The sequence below is a fragment of the Nycticebus coucang genome, chromosome 11 (genome assembly GCF_027406575.1).
Source record: "Nycticebus coucang isolate mNycCou1 chromosome 11, mNycCou1.pri, whole genome shotgun sequence".
NCBI classification, from domain to species: Eukaryota; Metazoa; Chordata; class Mammalia; order Primates; family Lorisidae; genus Nycticebus; species Nycticebus coucang.
Window position 1 is genome coordinate 17,768,749 of NC_069790.1, and position 23,328 is coordinate 17,792,076.

At 39.9% G+C, this 23,328-nt stretch overlaps 1 protein-coding gene across 3 annotated transcripts in view; it reads left to right on the forward strand.

Moving 5' to 3' along the window:
- AMPH (amphiphysin) overlaps nt 1–21,859 on the forward strand; it is a 299,359-nt gene extending 277,500 nt beyond the window's left edge. For all 3 annotated transcript variants that reach the window (XM_053608793.1, XM_053608795.1, XM_053608796.1), the window contains 3 exons: nt 956–1,225; nt 4,055–4,156; nt 20,643–21,859. In XM_053608793.1, the coding sequence (XP_053464768.1) occupies nt 956–1,225; nt 4,055–4,156; nt 20,643–20,750 (480 nt within the window). In that variant the 3' untranslated portion in view covers nt 20,751–21,859. The remainder of the gene's footprint in view (nt 1–955; nt 1,226–4,054; nt 4,157–20,642) is intronic.
- Nucleotides 21,860–23,328: the final 1,469 nt, after the last annotated feature.

Genomic DNA, 23,328 nt, shown 5'->3' on the forward strand with positions numbered 1-23,328 from the left:
GTGAATTATCCCTTTCATCCCACTAGGAAAAGGGCAGATAACAGTGGAGGGGTCACTCAAAAGAATATTCCATTTTCCCCCCATAGATTGTCACAGTGCCAGGAGAGGGTTTGTATATTGTTATGCTTGCTGAAAGAGAGTTACTGTTCTGGCCACATTGACAGCTGGAAGTGCTGGTGTCCACCGATAGCCCCAGGGAATGCAGAACTGATCTGAAAGGCAGTAAACATCTCCCAACTCCCACTGTGCTAAGGAAACTCCCTCCTTGCTCATCTTTGTTAAACAAATGAAATGGAGGGCCTGACCCTTTGGTGCAGAAGTTAGAGTACTGGGAGTGGATGTAGGGGGCTGTGGCCCCTCCCGGTAGCTTCAATGTGGGCACTAAATATAATGCACAGGCAGAGAGCAGGTAGGTTGACAGTCCACGTAAGATCTTCACCACAAAATATGTGTAGGGTTTTGGGCAATTTGGGGGGTCCTGTGGAAGGATTTTTTTTCTGGAGGAAAAAAACCGCAGGAGGCTGAATGTCAGCTTCAGGTAAGTACAGGTATTCAGTGGCACCAGAATGAGACTGGCAGACGTGGGGGTGCACCTACAGCCCCTCTCAGGGTTGTCCCTCTCGCCCTTCTGTGTGGCTCACTCTCTACCCCACCTCCTGGCGCTTCCCGGTGTCCACAGAATCCTCATTCTCACCAAACTGCACGGCTGGCAAGTATCCAGAAATTAACCCCATTGAGAGTTTCACTCTCAGAAGACACAGAAGGAGGCTGGGTGGCATGATGGAGGCCCAAAGGCCAAGGGTTCCAGCCTGGTTAGGGAGGAGCACGCAGTTGGCTGAGTGGGGACGTGAAGTGGCTGCCCAGGCAGCGGGTAGGGGCTGAGGCAGGTCCTAGAGGACCAGCCAGTCCTGATTCCCAGGCCGTGCTTGGCACCACCACCTGTTTCCTTCCCCAGGAGAAGGTCATCCCTTCTGTCGTCATAGAGCCTGCCTCCAACCACGAAGGGGAGGGAGAACAAGAAACACCCACAGGTGCAGAGCCCAAGGTGGCCACTGAGGACGTGGCTCCTCTTGGTGCCAGCAGTGAGGTGCTGGAGCTGGCGGCAGAGCAGAAGCCCCTGGAGGACACTCAGCCCGCGCCTTCCGCACCTGCCCTGGGAGCTGCTGACCAGTCGGCACCTGCAAGGGAGGCCTCCCAGGAATTGCCTCCAGGCTTCCTCTACAAGGTCTTTTCAATGTATTAAGATCTCTTGGCCCTTTGCCTTTTTTTCTTTTTTCTTTGATTCCCTTTTGTCAAACCTTTGCTTTTTCGATTTTTACGTTTATTTTGCAGTCTATAATCTTTCTCTGAACTGCTTTCCCTTCACCCCAACATCACCTTGGAAAATGACAGGATTTCCATGTATGCTGCTGGACAGGCAAGAACTACAGCAATATCTTTGCATATTTTTAAAAAAGAATATTTAAAGGGAAGTTTACCAGGGGGGAAATGGTGTGCCCCTGGGTAAAGGACAGCTTGATTCCTTCCACTCCTCCCCTGTGCTCCCGGATAGGCCTTGAGTCTGTCCAGCCTGGCTCAGACCAGAACTTTCAAATCACCTGTTTGCTGGCGTGGTCCCTGACCGGGTATTCCTCTGCAGGGTAGGAGACACGAGTAATTCAGTCACCTCTGGTACCTCATACAGTATATGACACAGAATAGGGAGGTAATAAATATTTTGAAAATAAGGGAATAAATATATGATTGGGCTTCTACCAAAAAGAATAATAAAAAGAAACCTAAATTAATGGGAAGAAGATTTTGCTTAAGGCAGACTACTTGGACCCTTATAAACTTCAGTATAAACATAAACTTTACCCCTAAAACATAGCCAAAAACAATGGCTTAAGCTAAGTGTTAAAGGTAGGTAATCCTCCTTAATAGAACCAGACTAGGAATTGTCAACCTGAAATAATAGAAAGGATCGGAATGCGGTTTAAAGAGTTTACTCAAATAAAAAACCAAGACTAGCTACCGGAGTAGCACGCAGCAAAGGGGTGGAGTCAGTGCTCTGGAGTTAGAAATTAAGGTCTCACTCGTGCAGGCAGAAAACAAAGACATTTAGTAGGATTATAACGTTTCCTACTCAGGGCTGGTTTGTGAGGTACAAAAATCTAATTAGTTACAGTTTTGTTTTGTTTTTTCTTTTCTCTGGGTCTCCTTTTTTTTCTTTGCAGCGTGTTTTCATTTCCTTGCCAATTTAAAAGGGTGTGTTTGACATTCTGTCTTAGACAGTGTGTGTGATAGTCCTGAGGTTTCTGTGTGAGAGAGGAAAGGAGGAAGCTCATCTGGAATTAAGACCAGCAGGAAGAGGGAAGGGGTCTTCCCTGGCCCCATTGGTCCTTTGTAACATTTTCCAAGACAACATAGGTAAAGAAAAAGGCTGATCCGTAATCAGAGAAGCAAAAGTTGCAGCTACCTGTAATCACATTCCTATGAGGTTCAAAATAATTTAAAGTTCCAACAGCTTAGATTTTGAGTTGCTTATTTGCACAGAATATTAACTTCTAAAATTCAGCTCTTTTTCTTTGGAAGAATAGTTAAATTTGTGTTGGGGGGCAGGATTCAACAGTAGCAGTGATATTCATTCTCTCTGTCTTGTTCTCTTTTCAGTAGAAAGAAACTGCTACCTGCCGCCTCATACAGGGATGGGTGGATAGAATGGATTTCTGAATGAATGAATCTGGAGGAAAAGTTAAACCAGTGGGCAGGGGGTTATGTCCTGCCAGGTTCTGTTTTAATTATGGCACAAGAAGTCTAGGTTCACTTGCTCATCGTACAAAGATCCAATTATTGAGACAATGAGGATTGCCAGGGAAGAGAGGGATTTTCAATAGAATAGATGTCTTGTCAGGAGAACTGCAGAAGCTGCCTGATATCCATTCCCCACTAATGGAGATTATGGGCTTTAAAAGGAGGGGTCGTGGGTCTTGGGACCAGACATGGTGTCAGTGTGCATTGGGGGCAGCCTGTGGGGGATGGTGATTTTTGTCAGAAGGCCTGTGCTTAGGCCTTCAGAATCTCAGCTCCTGAAAATCTACCATTTCTGGGAACAACTCAAAAGGTCAAGTAATTAAGGGAGAGGATTATGTGGGGGTCATAGAAGCTGTTCAGTGGGGGACCTTTACAGAAGCAGTGTGCCAGGCAAGGTCCTGGCTTCCTGGGCCCACCGCTGGCTTCTCCACTCACGGTAGGGTGATCATTCACCTCATTCTCTGCGCATCTATTTTCTCATCAGAGAAATTAATTTTGTGATAAAAATAACCATTTCCCACTGACATTTGATAATTTATTTCATTTTATGATGAAATACACATATTAAAAGCAGATTGTTTAATCTTGGAGGTAGGGTTGAGTGGAAAGACACGGGGCAGATAAAACCAGCCCTGACTACAACCATTCAGGCGGATGGTGGGGACATTGGGCTTCATTATACTATTTCTTCTGCTTTTTAATATGTTTTCTATAATAAATTTTAAAAGGTAAAATAAGGAAACAGCTGCCATGGTATAAAGGGTAGAGTGGGAAAGGGAGGAAGTTTATTTACAGAGAAATTGATCACAGGGATTAATTAAGTAATGGAATAAATCCTGTATAACATGCAAGTGTTTTTTTCCTGATTAGTAACTTACTTGGCAGAAGATGGAGTCAGAGGAACTTTGAGCTGGACATTTTTTAGTTCAAGTTCAACAACAAACAATAATAAAGCATCAGGATGATAAAATGCAAATTTCTAGCACAATTTTGATGGATTAAAATTAATTAATATAACACTTTCAGCTATTGCAGAGGACACTGCATTACGTATATACATGCAAATGGCCTCATTTCCGAGAACAGGATTTTTTTTCTTGTCTTATCGGACTTCTTCTTCCTGGGATGTGATACATAACTTTATCTTTTTATGTGGCTTGGAGAATGCTTGAAAAAGAATCTGCTTATAATCTGGCGGGAAACTGATTTTGTGTCTTCTTTTCTTTTTAAAATTAATCTGTACTCATAAAATCTTTGGCAGGTGGAAACACTGCATGATTTTGAAGCAGCGAATTCTGATGAACTTACCCTACTCAGGGGTGACGTGGTGCTGGTGGTTCCATCGGATTCAGAAGCTGACCAGGTAAAAGCTAAGATTGCAAGATAATGCAGACTACCTAGGTTTTTTTCTGAGGGTCAGCTGGACATCGTCACTTCCTGAAGATGTTGCTATTTTCTGAGAGTCTGAAGCCAACTAGAAAGGGCCGAAGGGCTTGTGAGTACAGGCCATCATTACCTGCTCTTTAGAACAATCTTTTGAGGTGCACATAACCACGTCTAACATATGTATAATTGCAATCCCAAAGTAAAAGAAGGATGAGAATGAGGCAAACAAAACAAAACAAAGAAAAAAAAAAAAGTAAATAAATCAAAGAAAGGAAGTATAGCCAAAAGTTTTCCAAAAGTAGTGAAAAACATCAGGTTACAAGTCTACTGAGTTCAGTGAACTTCATGAAGTTTACACATGGTTTTTCTTTCAACTCTTTAAAGATGTTGTTTCATTGTTTTCTGGTCTCTACTATTTACAATTCAATATCAGCTGTCTTATGTATAAAAGTATCATTTCTTCTTTCCCTGACAACTTCTAATAATTTTCACTATCTTTGGTTTCCTTCAGTTTGATTATAATATGCTTGGTGCTTGGGTGGTTTTTTGTGGGTGTGTAACTTTTTTTTTTAATTTCAGGTTAATATGACGGTACAACCAGGTCACAATATTATAATTTGTTAGGTCAAATCTCTCTTGAATTATGTCCCACACCCCCAAATTATGTAGTGTGCCATACACCCCTACATTGTGCCTGTTAAGTGAGGCCATACACCAATCTGCACCCCCTCCCCCATTCTTCGTTCCCTCCTCCCTGCAATTTGCATTGAATTAAGTTTTTCTACTATGTGGGAGCATATTAGATCATCTGCTGGCTTCATAATAAAATTGAGTACATTGGACATTTGCATTTTAATTCTTCTGATGCTTTACTAAGAAGAATATTTTTAACTCCATCCAGGTTAATAAAAAAGATGTAAAGGTACCATCTTTTCTTATGGCTGAATAGTACTCCATAGTACACATATACCACAGCTTGTTAATCCATTCCTGAGTTGATGGGCATTTTGGTTGTTTCCACATTTTGGTGATTGTAAATTGAGCTGCGATAAACAGTGTAGTGCAAATGTCTTAATGATAAAATGATTTTCAACTTCTGGGTAGATGCCTAGTAGTGGGATTGTGGGGTCAAATGGGAGGTCTAATATGAGTTCTATGAGGGTTCTCCATATTTCTTTCCAAAGAGGCTGTATTAGTTTTCAGTTGTAGCAACAGTGTAAAAGAGTTCCTCTTTCCACACCTGCACCAGCATCTGCTACTCTGGGACTTTGTGACGTGGGCCATTCTCAGTAGGTGACTTCTGGGGGTCGTTTGATATGCATTTCTCTGATGATTAGGGATGATGAGCATTTTTTCATATGCTTGTTATCCATACATCTATCTTCCTTCAAGAAGGTTTTGTTCATGTCTGTTGCCCAGTGATAGATGGGATTGTTTGCTGTTTTTGTTGATTAATTCGAGTTCTCTATAGATCCTAGTTATTAAGCGTTTGTCAGACTTACAACATGCACATATTTTCCCATTCTGAAGGTTGTCTATTTGCTTTAATTGTTGTGCCCTTAGCTGTGTGAAAACTTTTCAGTTTAATAAGATTTCATTTGTTTGTTTGTTTATTTATTTATTTTGCAGTTTTTGGCCAGGGCCAGGTTTGAACCTGCCACCACCAGTGTAGGGGGCTGGTACCCTACTCCTTGAGCCACAGGTGCTGCCCTCATTTGTTTATTTTTGTTGTTGTTGTGATTGCAACTGAAGTCTTTATAAAATCTTTCCCCGGGGGCGGCACCTGTGGCTCAGTGAGTAGGGCGCCAGCCCCATATGCCAAGGGTGGCGGGTTCAAACCCAGCCCCGGCCAAACTGCAACAAAAAAATAGCCGGGCGTTGTGGCGGGCGCCTGTAGTCCCAGCTGCTCGGGAGGCTGAGGCAAGAGAATCACGTAAGCCCAAGAGCTGGAGGTTGCTGTGAGCCGTGTGACGCCACGGCACTCTACTGGGGGTGGTACAATGAGACTCTGTCTCTACAAAAAAAAAAAAAAATCTTTCCCCGGGCCAATATCCTGAAGAGTTCTTTCTACACTTTTGTCTAAGATTTTATCACGTCATGTCTTAGATCTTTTGTCCATCTTGAGTCAATTTTTGTCAGTGGTGAAAGGTGTGAGTCCAATTTCAATGTTTTACATGTCGTTATCTAGTTCTCCCAGCACCATTTATTAATAGGGATTCTTTTCCCCAGTGTATACTTTTGTTTGTGTTATCAAAGGTCAGATAGCTATAAGAGATTGGTTTCATCTCTTGATGTTCTATTCGGTTCCATGTGTCTTCTCTCTGTTTTGTGCCAATACTATGCTGTTTTGATCACTGTGGATTGTAATATAACCTGAAGTCTGGTTGAGTGATGACTGGATTTGTTTTTATTGCTAAAAAATGCCTTGGATATACAGGTTTTTTTTCTTGTTTTATACAAAATGGACTATTTTTTTGAGATCTTCAAAATATGATGTCATTTTAATGGGGATTGGATTGACTCTATAGATTGCTTTGGGAAGTATAGACATTTTAACAATATTGATTATTCCCAGCCAAGAACATGATATATTCTTCCAATTTTAATGCCTTCTGCTATTTCTTTTTTAGAGTTTCATAATTCTCTTTGTAGAGATCCTTCACTTCTTTTATTAGGTATATTCCTAGGTATTACATTTTCTTTGAAGCTACTGTGAAGGAAATTGTGTCTTTGATTAGTTTCTTGACTTGGCTGTGATTGGTGTATGCAAAGGCTACTGATTGGTGGACATTGATTTTATACCCTGAGACATTACTGTATTTCTTGGTCACTTCCAAGAGTCTTGTGGGTTTTCTGTGATTGAGTCTCAGGGTTCTAAGTATAAGATCTTATCAGCAAAGTTAGAGTTTGACCTGTGCTGCCTCCATTTGGATTCCCTTGTTATCCTTCTCTGGCCTGATTGCATTGGCTAGAACTTACTTGAATATTAGTGGTGATGGTGAACATACTTGTCTGGTTCCTGTCCTAAGTGGAAAAGCTTTCAGTTTTATTCCATTCAGTATGATATTAGCTGTGGGTGTGTCATAGATGGTTTCAATTGGTTTAAGAAATGTGGCATCTATGCCTGTACTCTTAAGTGTTCTTATTAGAAAAGAATGCTGAATAAAATCCAATGCTTTTTCTGCATATATTTAGAGGATCATATGGTCTTTGCTTTTGCTCTATTGATGTGGTGAGTTACATTTATGGATTTGCATAGATTAAACAAACCTTGCATCCCTGTGATGAATCCTATTTGATCATGATGTATAATTTTTTTAATGTGTAGCTACAATCTATTGGCTAACATTTCATTGAGTATTTTTACATCCATATTCATTAGTGAAATTGGTCTATAGTTTTCCTTTTTAGTTGGGTCTTTTCCTGGTTTTGGTATCAGGGTGATTTTGGAATTTAATAATTTCCTTTTTCATCTCTTTCTTGGCCTAACCTCCATAGAACATGTTGGGAAGGTTTCTTCCTTCTCACTGTTCTAGAGTACTTTTGGTGTAGGTACAAGCTCTTTGTCTAGGTTTGATAGAATTCTGATGTGAAGCCATCTGGTCCAGGGCTTTTTATTGGTCTGTTCAAGAGATCTATTTCTGCTTGGTATAATCTAGGGAGATGGTATGATTCCAAATATTGGTCCATTTTGTCCATATTGTCAATTTTCTGGGCATAGAGTTTCTTACAGTAGTCAGAAATAATCTCTTATATCTCTGTGATATCTATTGTTATTTCTTTTTTTTTTATTTCTGATTAGGGTTATTAGAGATCTTACTTTTCTGTTTATAGTTAATCTGGTCAAACTCATATAAATTTTATTTATCTTTAAAAAATCTATTTTTCAACCCCACACAAAGGCATGGAAATTAAACAATCTTCTGTTGAATGACAGTTGGGTGCAGGAATAAATAAAAGAGGAAATCACTAACTTCTTTGTGCATAACAACGACAACACAAGCTACCAAAACCTGTGGGATACTGCAAAAGCAGTTTTGAGAGGAAAATTTATCACTTTAGATGCCTACATGTGAAAAACAGAAAGAGAATGCATCAACAAACTCACAAGCCATCTTAAGGAATTGGAAAAAGAAGAACAATCTAAGCTTAAACCCAGTAGAAGAAAAGAAATCTCCAAAGTTAAATCAGAGATCAATGAAATTGAAAACAAAAGAATCATTCAGAAAATTAATGAAACAAGGAGTTGATTTTTTGAAAAAAAAAATAAAATATTTACACCTTTGGTCAGACTAACTAGAAATAAAAAAAAATCAATTTTTTGTTTCATTGATTTTTGAGAATGATTCTTTTGTTTTTAATTTCTTTTGTTTCTGATTGAATTTTGGTCATTTATTTTCTTCTGCTGGGTTTGGGATTGGATTGCTCATCCTTTTCCATTTCCTTAAGATGATTCATTAGATTGCTTATGTGCTCTCTTGCTATTTTTCAGATGTAGGCATCTAATGCAATAAATTTCCCTCTTACAGGTTTTTTTAAACTTGTAGCTTCATTATTGTTGGAATTTAATAATTTCCTCCTTTATTTCTTTCTTAGCCTAACCGTCGTTTAGTTTAAGGTTGTTTAATTTCCATGCTTTGTGTGGAGATGAAAATTTTTGTGGGAGTTGAGTACCACCTTTATTGCCTTTTGGTCTGAGACGATACAAGGTATAATTTTAATTATTTGAATTTTATTGAGGTTTGATTTGTTTCCTAATATATGATCTATTTTGGAGTGTGTCCCATGGGCTGATAAGAATGTGTATTCCTTAGCTTTGCCGTGGTGTGTTCTGTATATGTCTATTAAGCCCATTTGTTCCAAGGTCTCATTTAAGTCCCTTGTGTGTTTGTTTGGTTTCTGTTTAGAGGATCTGTCTAATTCCTCCAGAGGGTTGTTAAAGTTCCTAACTATTATGGTATTATGGGATATCAGACTGTTCAGAACAATCAAGGTCTGTTTCATGAATCTGGGAGCATTTAAGTTGGGTGCATAAATATTTAAAATTGAAATGTCGTCTTGATCTATTGTTCCTTTGACCAGTGTGAAGTGACTATCTTTACCTTTCTTATATTTAGTTGCTTCAAATTCACTTATGTCTGAAGGTAAGATTGTGAACCCTCCTTTCTTCTGAATTACACTTGCCTGAAATATTGTTTTTTAACCCTGTACCCTGAGTCCTGTTTTGAACTTCAATGTTAGCTGCATTTCCTGGACATAGCATATGGCTGGCTTGTGCTTTTTAATCCAGTCAGCCAGCCTGTGCCTCTTCAGTGCGGAATTCAAGCCATTTACATTTATTGAGAGAATTGATAAGTGTGGTGGAGTTCTATTCATATTATGTTATCCTTTCATATGGTTTTCATTTCTTTGCTGAGATTTCTCATCAATATTCTTTCATTATTACTGACTTTCTTTTATTTATTTATTTATTTTTATTAAATCATAGCTGTGTACATTAGTATGATCATGGGGCATCATACACTTGGTTCATAGATCATTTGACACATTTTCATCACACTAGTTAACATAGCTTTTGTAGCATTTTCTTAGTTATTTTGCTAAGACCTTTACATTCCACATTTACTAGGATTCACATATACCCTTGTAAGATGCACCGCAGGTGTAATCCCATTAATCCCCCTCCCTCCCCCTCGCTCCCCCCTCCCTCCCCTCCTTTTCCCACTTCTCCCTATTCTTAGGTTGTAACTGGGTTATAGCTTTCATGTGAAGGTCCTACATTAGTTTCATAATAAGGGTGAGTACATTGGGTACTTTTTCTTCCATTCTTGAGACACTTTACTAAGAAGAATATGTTCCAGCTCCATCCATGTAAACATGAAAGAGGTAAAGTCTCCATCTTTTTTTAGGCTGTATAATATTCCATGGTGTACATATACCACAATTTATTAATCCATTTGTGGATTGATGGGCACTTGGGCTTTTTCCATGACTTAGCAATTATGAATAGGGCTACAATAAAGATTCTGATACAAATATCTTTGTTATGGTGTGATTTTTGGTCTTCTGGGTATATGCCCAGTAGAGGGATTACAAGATTGAATGGCAGATCTATTTTTAGATCTCTAAGTGTTCTCCATATCTCTTTTCAAAAGGAATGTATTAATTTGCATTCCCACCAGCAGTGCAAAAGTGTTCCCTTTTCTCCACATCCACGCCAACATCTCTGGTCTTGGGATTTTGTGATATAGGCTAGTCTCACTGGAGTTAGATGATATCTCAAAGTAGTTTTGATTTGCATTTCTCTGATGATTAAAGATGATGAGCATTTTTTCATATGTCTGAAGGCCGTGTGCCTGTCTTCTTCAGAGAAGTTTCTCTTCAAGTCCCTTGCCCAGCCTGCGATGGGATCCCTTGTTCTTTTCTTGCTAATGCGTTTGAGTTCTCTGTGGATTCTGGTTATTAAAACTTTGTCGGAGACATAACCTGCAAATATCTTCTCCCATACTGAGGGCTGTTTGCTTGCTTTACTTACTGTGTTCTTGGCTGTGCAGAAGCTTTTTAGTTTGATCAAGTCCCAATAGTGTATTTTTGAAGCAGCTTCAATTGCCCGGGGGGTCCTTCTCATAAAAAACTCGCCCAACCCAATTTCTTCAAGGGTTTTCCCTACACTCTCTTCTAGCATTTTTATGGTTTCATGTCTTAGGTTTAAATCTTTAATCCAGTGAGAGTCTATCTTGGTTAATGGTGAGAGGTGTGGGTCCAGTTTCAGTCTTCTACAGGTTGTCAGCCAGTTCACCCAGCACCATTTGTTAAATAAGGAATCTTTTCCCCACTGAATGTTTTTAATTGGCTTGTCAAAGATTAAATAACAGTAATTAGCTGAATTCATCTCTTGGTTCTCTATTCTGTTCCAGACATCTACTTCTCTGTTTTTGTGCCAGTACCATGCTGTTTTGATCACTATCGATTTGTAGTATAGTCTGAGGTCTGGTAGCGTGATTCCTCCTGCTTTGTTTTTATTTTTGAGTAATGTCTTGGCTATTCGAGGTTTTTTTCTGATTCCATATAAAACGAAGTATTTTTTTTTCAAGATCTTTAAAGTATGACAGTGGAGCTTTAATGGGGATTGCATTGAAATTATATATTGCTTTGGGTAGTATGGACATTTTAACAATGTTGATTCTTCCCAACCATGAGCATGGTATATTTTTCCATTTGTTAACATTCTCAGCTATCTCTTTTCTTAGAGTTTCATAGTTCTCTTTACATAGATCTTTCATGTCCTTTGTTAGATAAACTCCCAAGTATTTCATCTTCTTTGGCACTACTGTGAATGGGATAGAGTCCTTAATCGTTTTTTCAACTTGACTATTTTTGGTATATATAAAGGCTACCGATTTATGAATGTTGATTTTGTAACCTGAGATGCTGCTGTATTCCATAATCACTTCTAAGAGTTTTGTAGTAGAGTCCCTAGTATTTTCCACATATACAATCATATCATCTGTGAAGAGCGAAAGTTTGATCTCTTCTGACCCTATGTGGATACCCTTGATCGCCTTTTCTTCCCTAATTGCAGTGGCTAAAACTTCCATTACAATGTTAAAGAGCAATGGAGACAATGGGCAGCCTTGTCTGGTTCCAGATCTAAGTGGAAATGATTCCAATTTAACTCCATTCAATATGATATTGGCTGTGGGTTTGCTGTAGATGGTCTCTATCAGTTTAAGAAATGTCCCTTCTATACCAGTTTTCTTAAGTGTTCTGATCATGAAGGGATGTTGGATGTTATCAAAAGCTTTTTCTGCATCGATTGAGAGAATCGTATGGTCTTTGTTTTTTAATTTGTTTATGTGCTGGATTACATTTATAGATTTACGTATATTGAACCAGCCTTGAGACCCTGGGATAAAACTGACTTGGTCATGATGTGTGATTTGTTTGATATGTTGCTGGATTCTGTTTGTTAGAATCTCGTTGAATATTTTTGCATCTATATTCATTAGTGATATTGGTCTATAATTTTCTTTTCTTGTTGGGTCTTTTCCTGGTTTGGGGATCAGGGTGATGTTTGCTTCATAGAACGTGTTGGGTAGTCTTCCTTCTTTTTCTACCTTTGGAACAGGTTGAGTACTAATATAGGTACTAATTCCTCTTTAAAGGTTTGGTAGAATTCTGACGTAAAACCATCTGGTCCCAGGCTTTTCTTTTTGGGGAGATTTTGTATGGTTGATGATATTTCCGAACTTGATATGGGCCTGTTCAACATTTCCACTTGATTTTGATTAAGTCTTGGAAGGTGACGTACTTCCAAGTAACGGTCAATTTCCTTCAGATTTTCGTATTTCTGAGAGTAAAGTTTCTTGTAATATTCATTGAGGATTTTTTGGATTTCTGAGGAGTCTGTTGTTATTTTGTCTTTGTTATTTCTGATTGATGGATTAGAGATTTTACTCTTTTTTTCCTGATTTGGTTGGCCTAAGGTTTATCTATTTTGTTGACCTTTTCAAAAAACCAGCTTTTTGATTTATTGATCTGTTGTATTATTCTTTTGTTTTCAATTTCATTTAGTTCTGCTCTGATTTTGGTTATTTCTTTTTTTCTACTGGATTTGGGGTTGGAGTGTTCTTCCATTTCCAGTCTCTTGAGATGTCCCATTAATTTGCTTACTTCCTCTCTTTCTGTTCTCCTGAGGAAGGCTTGCAGTGCTATAAATTTCCCTCTTAGAACTGCCTTTGCAGTGTCCCAGAGTTTCTGATAGTTCGTGTCTTCATTGTCGTTTTGTTCCAGAAATTTGGCAGTTTCCTTCTTGATCTCATTTCTGACCCAGCTATCATTCAGCATAAGGTTATTTAACTTCCATGTTTTTGTATGAGTATGCAGATTCCTGTTGTTACTCATCTCAAGTTTTATTCCATGATGGTCCGAGAAGATGCATGGAATAATTTCTATTCCTTTAAATTTACTGAGGTTAGACTTGTGACCTAAGATGTGATCAATTCTGGAGTAAGTTCCATGGGCTCATGAGAAGTATGTGTATTCAGTTTTGTTCGGATAAAATGTTCTGTAGATGTCTGCTAAATCTAAATGCTGGATGGTTAGATTTAAATCTAGAATTTCTTTACTCAGCTTTTTTTTTTTTTTTTTTTTTTGGAAACAAAGTCATTTTAATAGTTTTTAAAATTTTTACAATTAAAAAATTTATGCGCTTTTAAAATAATTACAAAAATCAAAAATCAAGACAGCAAATTAACATCAGAGAAGATGGAATTATTACTATGATTTCCTCTTTATGCTGGTTCTGCATTTACTCAGCTTTTTGTTGGAGGATCGATCCATCACTGCAAAAGGAGTGTTAAAATCTCCGACTATTATAGAGTTGGAGGAAATCAAGTTGCTCATGTCTGTTAGAGTTTGTCTTATAAATTGAGGTGCATTCTGGTTGGGTGCATAGATATTAATAATTGAAATCTCATCATATTGAGTCTTACCCTTAACAAATATGAAGTGACCATTTTTGTCCTTCCTTACTTTTGTTGGTTTAAAGCCTATTGTATCCACAAATAAAATTGCAACTCCTGCTTTTTTCTGGTTACCATTTGTCTGAAATATGGATTACCATCCTTTCTCCCTTTCATCCTTTCATCCTTTCACCTTTCATTCCTGAGTAACAACAGGAATCTGCATACACATACAAAGTCTGTATTTGTCTTTTAAGTTAAGATGTGACTCTTGTATGCAACAAATGTTTGGCCTGAATTTTTGTATCCAGTCAGCTAACCTATGTCTCTTTAGAGGGCAGTTTAAGCCATTCACATTAATGGAGAGTATTGATAAGTTTGGTGAAATTTGGGGTATTGAGTTTTTCGAAAGTCCAGTGGGCATTTTTAATCCTTTTGCCATTGTGGAAGTTGGAGTTTGATCCAAAGTTTTTGAGTGAGTTTACTTTTGTAGTAGAGTATTGGGTTAGTTATTATGTTGGATAGGTCTGAGAATATCCTGAAGAGCTGGTTTGGTTATGGCAAATTTCTTTAACATATGTATGTCATTAAAGTATTTAATTTGTCCGTCATAAATGAAACTCAGTTTAGCTGGTTACAAGATCCGGGGTTGAAAGTTATTTTGCTTGAGGAGATTAAACATTGATGACCACCCTCTTCTGGCTTGAAAAGTTTCAGCAGAGAGATCTGCAGTCATTCTAATGTTCTTCCCTTTGAAGGTAATAGATTTCTTTTGCTTGGCCTCTTTGAGAATTTTCTCCTTCATATTAACTTTAGTGAAGTTAATTATGATATGCCTGGGGGATGTCTTATTGGGGTTTAGTCATGCTGGGGTTCTGAAGCTATCTGCTATCTGAATTTCAGGTTCTCTAGGCATGTCTGGAAAATTCTCTTTCATAATTTCATGCAGAAGGGCCTCTGCGCCCAGTGAGGCCACTTCATCTGTTTCAGGAATTCCTATGAGTCGGATATTTGCCTTCTTTGAGTTATCCCAGAGCTCTCTGAGTGAGTGATCCATTTTTGCTCTCCATTTCTCTTCCTCTTTGAGAGTTTGGGAGCGTTCAAAGGCTTTATCTTCGATGTCGGAGATCCTTTCTTCTGCTTGGTCCATTCTGTTGCTAAGGGATTCTACTGTATTTTTCATATCTTTGAGGGTTGCAAATTCTTGTTTCAGTGTGTCTAAGTCTTTGGTGGTTTTGTCGTTAAATTCATTAAATTCTTGAGACAGCTTTTGAATTTCTCCACGAATTCCTAATTTCATTTTGTTAATCTTGTTTGCCATCCAAATTCTGAATTCGATTTCTGACATCTCAGCCAGTTGTTTGTGAATGGGATCTTCAATTACATCTGCCATATCTTTCCTTGGGGGGGTTGATCTATTCTGGTTATTCATGTTACCAGAGTTTTTCCGCTGATTCCGCCCCATGATTGTTTTATTCCCTTTGATTTTTCTCTGGTGTTTTGTCGAGGACCCGTACAGTGCTGTGGCCTGAGAAACTGGGGCCCTGTTTGGCGTAGAGGGGCTAAGTGGTTTTGACTTGTTTTCAGCTGGTTTCTATGTGACCCTAGTGAAACAGTTACTCTGGGTTGAAGTCTCAGCTGTGGAGAAATACCAGCAATTAAGTCATCCCACCCACCACAGGCAACAAATGGAAAAGGAAAATCAGACCTTCCTACTACCACACACCCAGCGCACCACCTGGATTGTCCCCAGGTGAGTGACTCAATTCAAAAGGTCCAAGTCAATTGTCTCAGTCAGCAGATGTCTCGGGTTGGAGAGTTCAAGAGGACCCTGGGAACTGGATCACAGGGGTCTGGTGACTGCTGTAAAATGGCTTGCTCCAGTGCTGCGTGGAGTCAGGAAGAGCCACCAGTAAATAGATCAGTCTGGGAAGATTGATGCTTCCTTCCCCACCTTGCAGCTCTGTCACACCCAATCGCTGCTAGCCCCACAGGGCTGTGACCCAGTCTGTTGTCTGCAGTAAGCAGATACTCCAGGGGTTTGCACCTGCCTAAGTCACAGGGTAGTCTGTGTCTGCTCAACTAGGCCGCTATTCTCTGTCTTTATCCAGCAGGGGGTGGTGTGGCCTGTCAACCTCGGGCACTTGATAGAGGCTGGAGGTGTTCACTCAGTTCCAGCCCCACCCTTAATTTATGTTACTGGGTGAAGGGAACAATCCTGTGGGAGTTTGTTTCTGACCTTGCCAGATTCTTCTGCAGAGGAGAGGCTGATTTGAGTTCCCAGAATCTGTGCCTCAGGCCCTGTCTTTAGTCCTCCGGGTTTGTATTCGCAGCACGATCAGTTGTTGGCTGTAGCCTCTTGGCCTCCTTTGTCTATAGGCTGGTGATCCCCTAAGGGCCAGGTGCGTCTTAGGCTCAGTAGAGCGGTTCTCTGGATCAGCCCCACCCTAGGAGTTTCCCGGCTCTGCGGATGTGTTTTCTAGTCCCCGTGTTCCACCCAGGTCGGTACCGTCTCAGGAAAACCCTTTTACTCACGGGGCCTGTGTTTCAGTCCCAGGTCTATTCCATGGTGGTTGCCATCTGAGAAGATGCTCGGCCTCATCTGGTTGCCCAGGAAGACAGGAGGAGAGGCTATGGGATATCTGGGGGTGGGCCTTGTTATTGCTGAAGACGGCTGTTGCTCTGCACCTTGGGGCACCACCTCTCCAGTGTAATTCCCTCTGAGCCGACCATTGTCTTCTCGCTCCTTTGCTACAGAGTCAGCACTGGCCAGCTGCAGTCCAGGTCCGGTCTACACCTCTTGAGAGTTCACCCAAGAATCTGGACTCCTGAGGGGGCAGGTCTCCAGATCACGGAGTGAGAGTGGAGGGGAGTGTTAAGGGCTCAGGGTTGCAGGTCGTAACACCAAGCTCATTGAGACCAAATGAACAAATAAATAGATACAAAGGTTACAGGCACATGGGCCCATAGATACAGAGACAGACGGAAACACATAAACATACAAACAACATTCACAACAACAGCAATATAAGAACAACTGCAATAAAAATAGTGATAATCATAAAATAATTGAAAGAAAGGAAAAAAAGAGAGAAAAAAGTGGTGTTAGGAGGAATGTTAAATGAGAAGAAAGAAGAAATTAAAATTAGAAGACAGAAATTAAAAATATATCTATATAAAAAGTAATAATAAAAAATTATCAAAATCTCCTCTAAGAAAATGGTGAGGAAAAAAAACAAAACAACAACAAAAAAAGAAACACGAAAACCAAAAACAAAACAAAACAAAAAAAAAGGCACCAACTACAAAAATATTCTTGTGTGTAGAAATATACCTACACGTATCTATATGTCTGCTGTAGGGATCAACTTTCGTAGGAATATAGTCATACTGCAGTATACTTTCTGGACACAAGGTGGCACTGTGAGTGGTTCCGAGACTTATACCTGGTTTACAGTTTATACCGTTACCATGGTAACCACCTTCCATGGCTGATCGCCATTTTGGAGTTTCCGTAAAAGTTTGTCGCCTAAGAATTGTGCAACCTCGGCTGTTCTTTTCCAGATAGCACTTGCGACCGACCTTCCCACTCAGTGCAGGTGTCCACGCTTCCTAAGTCCCTCCACTCTGTTCCCAGGTTCCCCTGCAAACTGGCGACTGCAATCGGCCATAAGGGGAGTGGTGTTGAGTTCGCGCGGTCGTTGGCGGGCTCACGGCTCTATCTCCTGTAGCTGGTTCCCGGGGCTTCAGCAGCCAAAGCCAGTCCGCGGCTTCAGTAGCTTCGCGGCTCCAGAAGCCAAAGCCGGGTCCTAGGCTTCAAGCCAGTTCCCGTGGTTGGAGCACTCGGGGGATTTATTCTGAGTTTTATGGTTCAGAGTTTTGGATGGGCGCCCGCAAGTTCGCCGCACAGCCTGAACCTCCAGCTCCCTCCAACACCTGGGGGAAAGGTGCCCACCCTTTTGGGTAGTTCAAAATGTCTGTTTCCCGGGCAGGATCCCTTCTCTTCAATTGTCCAACGGTTTGCCCAGTTCCTTGTGGTTTTGAGTGGCTCTCCTTTCAGATGCCTCCCTCAGTTCAGGATTAATTATTTGTCAATTGGATTTTGTCAGCATTTACAAGCTGCTGACCTCCGTAGGGGAGGGGCCTCTGGCCGGCATGGCTGAGCAGGGAAGAATCTCTCAACAGAGTCTGTGATTTTTAAATTACCCCTAAGATATAGCAAACCGCCAGTTCACTGGGCGTCTCCAGCTGTCTGTCCACTCCAATAATCCACACACAGGGAAGGTCCAGACCGCCTTTCCTCTCACCTGGTGGCTTGGGAGAGGTGGGCTACACGTCCGTCCTGTCCGCCATCATGCTCCACCTCAGCCCGTCACTTCTAAAAAAAAAAAATATTACTGTCTTTCAATTTAAGTACTTGAACATATTTATAATAGTTGCTTTGAGTTTCTTACTGCTAATTACAAAAGATGGATCATGTCAGGACATATTTGTATTGATTTCTTTTGATATTTTTGATCATATTTTCCTATTTTTCTTCATGCCTAGTAATTTTTCATTGATGCTAGACCCAGCAGATGGACAATACATTATAAAAAGTCTGGATTTTGTTTTCTTTATGTGAAGATTGCCTATTTTTGCACTACAAATCATTTAAACTACTGGATAATTACATTGAATTCATGAAAATTTGTTTTATACTTTTTAGGGTGTTTCAGCTCTGCCATTCTTAGGATGTTGTCTGTACCTGTAATACATGACCTTTTTTGAGATTTTCATAGAAAATCTGAGGGGATTATCAAGCCCCCCTAACTTAGTCGGATTCAAAGGCTAACATCAGTTTCCCCTCCATTCTTTAATTTCTTCCAGCCTTCTTGCTATTGCTTTCTCCCAGGGTTCTTGGAAGATCCTTAATGCTTTTATAGCTTGGGGGTCACTTAGGATTTCAAAGAAGTTTTTCTATATATCCAGGGATACCCTCCATGGCTCTTTCCTTTTTAGGATATCTCTCTGGAAAAGCACAGCTGCTCTGGCAGCCCTACACTCTATCCCCTGAATGTCTGCATCATGTGGACTGAGGGCTAAGCTTGGGGAAAAGCCATATTACCATACATCTCGCACAGTGCAGTTCTACTAACCCTGCATCAAGGGTTAAATCTCTAATTTCTGTCTGCTTTTTGTACCACTCACTGTCTTCAAATAGTTATATCCATTACTTATACCCACCCCAGTATAGTATTTGTGCCATACTTTATAACACAGTCGTTTGTATTTATACATATGTAGTTTCAAATATATATACGTACGTAGAAAAACAGTTATTCTGGTGTTTATAATTGCTCTGTGCAGGAGCATTTGTCTAATACAAGCTATTCTGACATTACCAAAACCGGAAATCCTTGTTTAAGCAGCTGCTAAAATTTAATTTTTCCTATTTTTCTTAGCTAAAGATTGATACTGGTTAGTATTTATTAGATACATTGTTTTTCAGAATATATGTGTTAGATAGTCTGCATCTTTGTAGATCTGTGGCAGCTCTTTACATTTTTTCTTTATTGAAACAATTTTAAAATGCTTGACTGTACTTTGCCCTATTAGATTTTCCCATCACCATAAATAAAATCAAATATAGGCACTTGGGGGAAAAAATGACCTTTTTATACTACAGGTTTAGAAAATACATGTATTTTGTTACCATCTTTTACTTTAAAGTGTAACTTTGTCCTTCACATATATGACATCATAATTCTAAAGAGGGTGCTTTTCCTCATCAGCTAGGATATATTATCAGTTATTTTATTGAGCCATTTTTTTCTTGGTGTTTTTTTCTGTCTTCAAAAATTGGCCTGTCTAAACGCTTATATTTTTAGTCTATATGGGAGCATCAATTTATAGTCTCAGATTATATCAAAAAGGAATGTTTTTAGCTTTTTCATTAATTTTTGAGACCTTGTTTTATCTGATGTACTTGACCTGTAATGGGGATTGGTTCAGATTAAATCGGGCCCTCCCCATTGGAGGTGGAATATCTTTCCTGTACTGGTGAGCATAATAGAGATAGCCATTTCCCACTGATTTCCCTTCATACTGTCATACTGTTTCTTCCAACTCAGCTTTTTTTCTGGCTTAGACTCTGCTTATCTTTGGTAGTCCAAAGTCAGACAGCAGCCTCTGTTTCTCAGTTTGGAGTATTATCTCCTATTCTGTATGAACACATGTAGATGGTTCCTGAACCTTTCCGTGGATAAATGTCTTCATTATTATGATGGCACTCCTGTAAAACAGACCAAGGTTCACGAGGAATAATTTATAAATAGTGTATGAATGTCTCCAGCAAGAATGCCGTAACATCAAACTGCTTTGTAATTTATATACACTTGAAAAATTAGGTATCATATATAGCAGCAACAATAATATCAGGCAGCACATATCTACCTGGTAGTATTTGATAAGCCCTATATAGTGTGGTTTATGGGTTTATAGGATATGATTTGGAGGTCAGAGTTTTTTCTTATAAGGAAATACAAGACCCTCCACAGCCTTGTAATATAGCCAGCACTATATTCTAACCCAAGGAACCTCAAGACTTTTTTTCAACTGTTACCCCGGGACAGGTAATACTCTTGGTCATGGAATGCTTTCACCTGGGCATTCCTCTGTTTGCACTGGCTGTATTCTAATCCATTCCTCCCTAACAACTCTTACCATAATCCAGTTAATTTCAATTAACTATACTTTATATAAAATTATAATATTATTAATCTTTAGTTAACTATGCTTCATACAGCAAATGAATCATTACAAATGTTGATTCCTTAATTGTTTTTTTTCACCAACAACTTACCTGGGACAGGTCCTCCCACTGATCACAGCACACCACTTTACCTGTGATGGGACATCTTGGTGCAGAACCACCACACGACTGTAACAAGTTACTGATAATTGTCACAGTATGGATTCTGCCAGCAGTTTGCTGAAAGCCCTGTTCTTGTCTTGCAGGATGCAGGCTGGCTGGTGGGGGTGAAGGAATCAGACTGGCTTCAGTACCGAGACCTCGCCTCCTACAAGGGCCTCTTTCCAGAGAACTTTACCCGGCGCTTGGATTAGGGCAACGAGTATTGCAGAAAGAGCTCAGTGATCAGGTTTTTAAACCCTCGTGAAAAACCTGAAGAGTTCGCTTTTGCTGTTGATGCTCTTAATGATTTACAGACTGATGCCAGATGAAGCTTGGGAGGATGTGTCAATGGAGCATGTATGCGGGAAAAAAAAGTAAATTAAGGCAAAAGTCCTCACTCATTCCCCTGTTGTAGATGACAGGTTTGTTTGTGCTTTGTCCAAGCTGTGGGGACTTGTGCATTTGATCCCATCCCAATTCTAAAGCAGCTTTCTCCAGACCGGACCTTAATTTCTCTGTCTCTGGCGTATGGTGTTGAGTGAATGCCCTGGAAAAGATGTGATAAATTATCTTGTAGCACCAGATTATTTTATTCCCTTGCCCAAGTGTGAGCACGTGCTCTCTCTCCCTTTCAAGTTTACTGTGTTTAAACTGCTGCAAAACTTCTCCATGTTCTTTCCCAACACATCTATACATATATGTGGACACACAGTGACACAGCTAGTTCCCATGAGTGCTGGATCTATGTGTGTGCAGAAGGCTGCATGTACATAGCTGCTTTCTGTCCTTTCCATTGTAGCTCTTTGCCTCCCAAGTGTCACTGATACATGCATTGCTCTTATTCTGTCTGGCATTACACTTGCGGTTTTGCCTCAGGGCAAAACCAGCCATCCCATTGCCAAAACAGTGGACAGTATCTGTGTTTGTACTGTGCAGTTTTCAGGATGACATGACAAATAGCATGTCCACGCCGCTGCCCCTTCAGAGGAAGCAGGGCCTGATTTTCTGGCTGTCCAGCTGCTGTGGTTAGAGATAGGCCAGCTGGATGAGCAGCTAAGTAGTCTTCACTTCTGCCTTTATGAGACTGGCTAGAAGATGGGGCATATTAGTCCACACCCAAAAGAACACTATCAAAACAGCTCCTAAACATTTCCACCTCTTTATATTTATGCAACCCATCTTCACAGATTGTCCAAAAAAAAAAAAAAAAAAAAGATAGGTGATGTATGCTGTAACCACAAATCATCTGTAACAGATTATGTTTTCAGTGCTGTGTCATTCCAAATAAACCTTTGGTAGTCTTCAACAGTAACACTAATTCCTTTTTATGAGTCTTTTTATTTTCAAATTTTGTTCCAGTTGGATGCGCTACTTGAAACAGCATATATTGGAGTTGTTATTTGTGCAGAAATACGCTTGTTCTCCTACTGGGCTGTGCTGTGTGGCCCTGTGTCACTCCCCTTCTGCCTCCACTCCAGTCATTGCTGGTCACTGGTGTCCCCTGACATCCAGCAATCACTAGAGCACAAATAACAGCTGTGGACACAGAGCCCCTACTGGCACTGGCCGTGGACTCCCAGTCCATGAATCACTGACAACCTTACAACCTTCATAATCAGCAATTTCTTCTCCCACCAGCCTCATGTTTGTTCACTTTTCTTTCTGGCATGTTTATGTGTGTGGATACATGAAAAATTAGACCAGATGGAATAGAGAAGTCAATTCACTGAGCCATTATTTTATCTGGAGGAGGATGCTTGGAACAAAAATATTTCATTTGACTTCAACTCTTTACTCCTAATATAATTGTTTATATAGTATAGTATGATCAAGAATGTGTATTGTTAGACTTTTAAATTTGGTATGGATTTCTGATTCATGGTTTAAATCTTCCTGGTAGATGCTGACTTAGACTTTCTTAAGTGTTAATCAGAAATTAATATTGAGCCAAGAGTTTATTCCAGGGGCTAATTTACAGGGGACTGGGTCATCACAAATGCTAGTCTAGTGCAAGCCAATCAAGTGCCTCTGCCCCGGAGCATGACTGTGATAATTTAGCAAGTGGAAGGCAGCGGAGTAAGGTTTATAATAGAAAGCCAGTCCTGACATTGAGAGTACAACACGTGGGGTGTTGAAAGCCACCACTAAAATACCAGTTCCAACAATGAAATGCACCTAATGTCGTACAAAGATGATGGTCACACCTCCTGGATGTTCCTTTCACACTCTGCTCCCAGTGGCTCTCACTCTGTGCGGTTTGGCAGGACAAGACCCAGGTAAGTATAGCCCTAAATAGTTAGATATATGTTCCAGGATGAACTTAATGAGGTTTTCCAAAATAACATCTTTTTAGTTAGCTATGTATTCTTGTTGTTTAAAAATGCCTTTGTATTTGTTAACACTAAGTGAAAGTGATCTGATTCTTTCTTTTGGGAATTGCCAAAATCCAAGAATCCCTAGAGAAACAAAAAAAAGAAGAGATGGAGGGATGGGAGTGAGATGATGGTATTCTCCAGAAATGTCCCTGAAAATGACTTCAACATGCTTTTCCACATTTGTGGATTTTCTAAGGGACGGGTGAGTAGTTTTAAGGGCTTCCTGTGGTTACTAGTGTGGAGATTCTTTCCACTTTCCTTTCTCACTAGTCTAATTTAAGTTCAAGTTCTCAAGCCACCAACCCATGGTAGGCACATCATCGGGTCATATATTAGTGAGTTGAATGGTGAGTTTGGAGCTACATTTTATCTTAAATGGTCTTTACCCAGGCCTTGGCCCTATCTGAGCCCCCTC